We start from the raw sequence: 5,724 nt of genomic DNA on the forward strand, positions 1-5,724 counted from the left end.
CACTGGGCATAAAATGTTAAGTCATTCAGTAGCTGTTAATTATATGAACCACAAAACCACATGGAAATAATAAATAAAAGTTCAGCAATTTTCAAAAACCTCTTCTTTTGTTTAACAAAATAGCACATTGCATATAGACATAGGATTATCCATTGTAGAAGCCATTGTCATTTATTGTGTGGCTTAATACCTGCTACAATGTGCAACATCACTCTCCACATTTATTTATTTATTTCAGTAGGGCAGAAAAGAGAGCTATTAAATTGTTTTGAGAACACTGGTAATTCTTACTGGACTTTTGAGATTCCAGCAAACATTTGCACTATGTGACCCAGAGGTGTCCAAAAGCTCGGACTCCTGCTCCTCACAGACAGTATTTTAAACTGATTTCTTAATACAGAATAGCAAATGAGTGACCATTTTTTCATTGGTCATGTCTCAGTATTCTTTTTTTAAACTTTCTGAGTAAATGATACATTGAATCACCGGAACCGGATTGCCGCATATTCTGAAGGTTCTGGTTCTTGTCGTGCTGTTCTTCTCGGCCCTCTTGACATAGCCTGGTGATTCAAAGAAGCATACACCAGAGCATTCTCTTCTTCTCTTTCTGTGTCAACTGCGTTGTGGCTACCATCTGAAACTCTTCCAGCTGATGATGCTCCTCTGACAGGTGGAGTTTCACAGCCACGATATAAAGCAGAGGTCAGCTGAACAGAGGGGGAATGGGTGTTGTGATGAGGTTTGCTCTGTGGAAGTGAAATCATTAAAAAATCCTTTAAAACCAAAACATTGTTTTCAACAGACAAAATAAACAGTTTCATGGAGTAAAATTAAAATAAAAGATACCTGATTTTTAGTCGTCATATCTTTTCTTGTTGATTTTGTCCCTATGGGAAATTTCACAGGATCATCCAAGGAAACAAGAACTAAAAGCAGAATTTTATTGTAGCTAAATAGAACAGTAAAGTTTTGTTTAAATTAGCAAACCACTCACCTTGGTTTCTGATAATAAGTAATGTTACTGTTATAACTATGACCACCAGCCCTGTTATTCCACTGCAGATGTACACATATGGCCAGAGCCACTTAAGATCATCCTTTTCACCTGAATTCCGATCACCTAATATTGAAGGAATTGAACAAAATAATATATCAATATATCATATCAGAGTTGTTGTCATAGGTCTCATCATAGGTTCATATAAAAACATGAAGATACATTTGTCCAAGCAAAATGTTCCCAGTAATGTCATGAATTGTAATGTTCATGCCCTTACGTGTGTTGCTTTGATTGCGTGACACCTCATTCTCATTTTTATCTAGTGAATATAATAAAGTATTTAAATATTTTAATTCAACAAAATGTCTGAATGCATTTTACCAGTGAATCAACAGATAATGTATCTTACCTGTCACAGTGACATTAATAGTATGGCTTACAGATGTGTCACCTTCTTTACATCTGTAGGAACCTGTATCCTCCATTGAGATGTTCAGAAAAATCAGGAAAGCCACCCATTCATGTTCTGTGATGCTCTTCCATTCAGTTCTTATGTGATGTGAGTAATTTAAAGCTTTACAGTCACTTCCATTGAGTTTGCACCATGAGACTCTTGGGTTCCTGTGACATCCTTGTAGAGTTAAAGTACAGTTTATCTTCAACTCTGTCATAACAGGAGCTCTAAACACTGTGTTTCGTGGCACTCTGATCACTGAAATACAATTCATCTCAGTCCCTAAAAGAATGAAGGAAAACAGGGAAAAAAAATGTAGGTAGACCGAAAAAAGCCTAAAGAGATTTTAAGTAGGTTTGATATTGTCATTGACATCAGCCACTAAAAATCAATCAATCAATCAATCAATCCACAAAACATAAGACCATAATAATTTTCAATCCTGAAAAAGGTAAAGTGAAATCATTGTATTTACATTACAGAGTTTTGAAACAATAACAAGAAGAATGTTTATGCTGTAAACAGTACTATGACTTCACCCTATTTGGCTCGTAATAATTAGTATGTTTTTTTATGTTAATCAGAATTAGATCCACTATTCTGTAACCAAACTTCCCAAACCCAATCCGTAAGTATAATGCAGCACATGAGCTCTATTTTTTTTAGAACATCTACTTGCTGATATTGGCATAAAGACTAAGTCAATGGAATTTCAGTTAATATCATATAATCTAAGATGGGTTAATGATTCAGATGTACACTGTTAAACTTTGCTGTAATTTTACAGTTACTTACCGCAAAAAAGCCCAGTAGTGAGCGTCAGTAACGGGAGCAAAAATGTCCAGAAATGACCCTCTGCTACTCTCGTCGATCAATCAAGATGGCGGAGAAAAAAATGAAGATCTTGTTTTAACCACGGACACAAAAGTTATACCACAATTCATGCTAAAGTATATATATATATATATATATATTTTACTTTCCTTTACCTTTACCAAATTTACCTTTATTTACTTTGTTTTCATATTTGGCGACTTTTTGTGAAAAATGGAGACTTTTGAGAGTGGTTCTAGACAAAGTTTGTTTTCCTCAAAAACTGCCGCTTTCATGAAACTCATTTAATTGTCCTGCAACTGACCAGTATAGTGACTATACAGTATAGTGACTATACTGACCTTTCCAGTATAGATGTGTAGTATTTAAACGAAACAATTATTTTTCGACTTTTTTTTCTGCCAGTTATGGTATATTTTACCCCTCAGTGAAATGAATGCCGTTAAATGTGTGTGATGTCATTTGAAATAGCACGAGCGCTCTCTCTTTATCTCTCTCTCCCGCGCGCGAGATGGGTAGGCCTATATGTCGCACGCTCTCGCTCTCGTAAATGAAACATTTACGCCAGTGCATATACCAGAGAGAAAAAAATATATTAAAGTAAAATTATAATCAATTAATTCAAGAAATAAAATGCATTCTTTATTATGGCTTCTTGTTTGTTAATAGAAGCAAGTATCCTTTTAATTGTATTTCGGCACCCCGGGTTGTCCTACATACTACATCCTACATACAGCACCTTTAAGTTTCATATTAATTTTTTTTTTTTTTTTTACATGTTATTGTATATATTCTCTTCTCTCTTTTTTCAGTGTTGATTGTAATCTGATTTTGTAAGTGATCAATCTAGCAGTCATTCTAGATCTATGATTTATCATGTTCATAACATATAGTGATTAGTCAATAATCACTGACGAAAAATAATGATTCTTCTTTTTCTCTCTTTTGCTTGTTTCAACAGGAGCTAACTACACCCCAAAGGCTATTTTAGGAGCCACAGCACTGAGCATCTTTGGCTTTGTAAGTATGTTTTAACTATCAGACACAGTATGTGACATTAGATTAACTGCAGCTATGACAGAAATGTTTTAATATAATAATAATTAAAGAGATGTTTTGATATATATATATATATACACACACCTGAGATATGCAATGTCTCTCTGATGTTTCCTGTTTTCCTCCCTTTTTCTTGTGTCAGCAGGAGCCAACTACACCCCAGAGACTCTTTTAAGGGCCACCTAGAATCACGGCACCTTTGGCTTTGTAAGTTTTTTTTTTTATTTTTTATACGATCACTCATATGTTGGGCTGGGGATTGATAGAGATTTCATAATTCCATTTGATTCACAAGCTCTTAATTCATTTCTGATCTTGATTCAATTCAGTTTGATTCACAATTATTCTTATTCTCTTATTCTGATTCCAGTTTCCATACGATTTAATTGGATTACAATATTTCTGAGAATTTGATGACAGCCATTTATGTACCTTCATTTAGTATTAATTTTGGTTATAATCCTGTATTCTTCAAGATCGACTCAAAAGCCTGTTTTGCTCTAATATTTGAAAACAATACAAATGTTACAGTAGCTGATACACACTGATATTCCTTGGATCAAGAGCTGTCAAAAAGATACTTTAAAACACTTCCAAAAAAAAAAAAAAAGTTCAAACTTTAAGTTTGAAGGACCATAAATTGACTCTTTAATGTGATTGTACATTCAGGCAATTAATGGAGTTCCCTGACAAGGATGTGCAAAAAAACAATACTGTTTAAACAGTACTATACCGGGAATAACTGCTGTTGCACAAGTTGTTACTTTGTCTGTCCATGAAAAAATTTAGATGAGATAAACTCATGATTATTTCTCACACATTTCCCCTCTGTTTTGTTTCAGATCTGCTGTCAGTGGTTATGGAGGCCATGCAGCCAAGACCAACTAGGATGCTTGTTGCCATATTTCTTTTTGTTGCAATATTGTCATGATCTCTGCTTTGATTTGTTGTTATGAATTCAGTTCTCTATTTTTTTTTTTTCGTAATGTTCCAGAATAAAGCACAATAAATAAGTAAGTAATGAATGTATTTAATAGTGACAGTGAATAAAAAATATACTGTTGTACATGGACTCAGGTCACTTATTTGGAATTTATTCAATTAAATGGCATTCATGTAAAATATTAAAAGGTTTTATAAAATAAATTGTGTAAAATAAATTACAGTAAAATTACTGTAATATTATTATACTGTAAAACTAAGTTACAGTAAGGATATAAGCATATAGTACTGTAAAATTAAGTTGCGGTAAGGGTATTTTACTGTAAAATGAACTTGCGATAAGCTACTATAAAGAGGTAGTTACAGTAACTTACTGGCAATAGTGCTGCCAGTAAGTTACCGCAAAAATACAATAAAAAGCCTAACAGTGTAGGAGGTATTATTACTACTATGCATAATAAAACATGACATTAAAATTATATTACATCGCAGATTGTTTTTTTTTTTTACTACAATAACTAAAACAGTATTCAATTGACTATAACATTTAAAAATTGTATCAAGTTTGTATCAAATGACACAATCAAACAATTCTTCTTTTCATACAAGCTGAACCAAGGCATATCAAAACAGACATTAAATGTGTTTCATATTACTGAGTGGGAAAATAAAGAAATAATCTACTTGAAAAGAAAACAGTTTGTCAGGTGAAAGGTTAAATAGCAATACACAAAACCATACACATACCACAACTGTTGCCATACATATACCACAATGTTCCCTAGAAATCACAATTAACAATATATTACTGACTGACATTAGTATGTAATAGAGCATCAGATCTTAATACTCACCATTTGTCGTGCCGCTGATGCCAAGTGATAGCAGTAGGAGAGAAACGGCAAGGTTACAAATGATCTGGAAGACATAGTAGCCCATGATTAAAAGTTTTTATCAGACAATGTGTGTTCAAAAACTAATTTCCAAAATGATAGCTGTGCACATTGTTTGCCATGAGTATGTGCGTGAATGTGTGTATTGGAAAGACCAAGAGAGAAGTGGAAGTATACTGTAAGATGTAAGTTCCTCTATGATGTCTCTCACCATCTCTGTTTCTCTTTTCTTGTACCTATTAACTTGTATTTTCACCTCCTTGAATCATGGGTGCTTTTCACCTGTGTTGTTTCTCAGCATTTCTTTGTATTTGATAGTCGTCTTTGTGTCTGTATCCGTATCCGTATCTGATGGTTGTTCTTCTTAGTTTGTCTTCTTTCGTCTCTGACAGTGTCAAACCTCATCTAGTGTGCTTGTAGTGGTTTCAGGTTGTCTGAATCTTGTCCAGGTTGGTTGAACCTCTTCACATGTTGAAGAGAAAAAGAATTAAGAAACAGAAAGATCAGTTGAAATGAACTCAGTGACACCTCCTTGTGGATAA

General features: G+C 33.8%; 1 protein-coding gene across 1 annotated transcript; it reads right to left on the reverse strand.

Annotated features, from left to right (window-relative positions):
- Positions 1–482: 482 nt before the first annotated feature.
- Positions 483–5,228, reverse strand: LOC107655174 (B- and T-lymphocyte attenuator-like). Its single transcript, XM_016442600.1, has 6 exons — positions 5,144–5,228; positions 1,410–1,736; positions 1,278–1,319; positions 995–1,120; positions 847–887; positions 483–746 (listed from the first exon to the last, which is right to left on the reverse strand). Exons 1-6 carry the CDS (start codon positions 5,226–5,228, stop codon positions 483–485), a joined length of 885 nt encoding a protein of 294 aa, XP_016298086.1.
- Between the last annotated feature and the right edge of the window lie 496 nt (positions 5,229–5,724).

This window comes from Sinocyclocheilus anshuiensis, unplaced genomic scaffold (genome assembly GCF_001515605.1).
Source record: "Sinocyclocheilus anshuiensis isolate Anshui unplaced genomic scaffold, SAMN03320099.WGS_v1.1 scaffold1231, whole genome shotgun sequence".
NCBI lineage: Eukaryota > Metazoa > Chordata > Actinopteri > Cypriniformes > Cyprinidae > Sinocyclocheilus > Sinocyclocheilus anshuiensis.

Excerpts from the sequence above, each read along its gene's own strand:
- LOC107655174 (XM_016442600.1), bottom strand. The coding sequence starts at position 5,228 with ATGGGCTACTATGTCTTCCAGATCATTTGTAACCTTGCCGTTTCTCTC. Across the intron at positions 1,737-5,143 it reads CATCAGCGGCACGACAAATG|GGACTGAGATGAATTGTATT; the intron begins GTGAGTATTAAG and ends TCATTCTTTTAG. Across the intron at positions 888-994 it reads ACTTATTATCAGAAACCAAG|GGACAAAATCAACAAGAAAA; the intron begins GTGAGTGGTTTG and ends AATTTCCCATAG.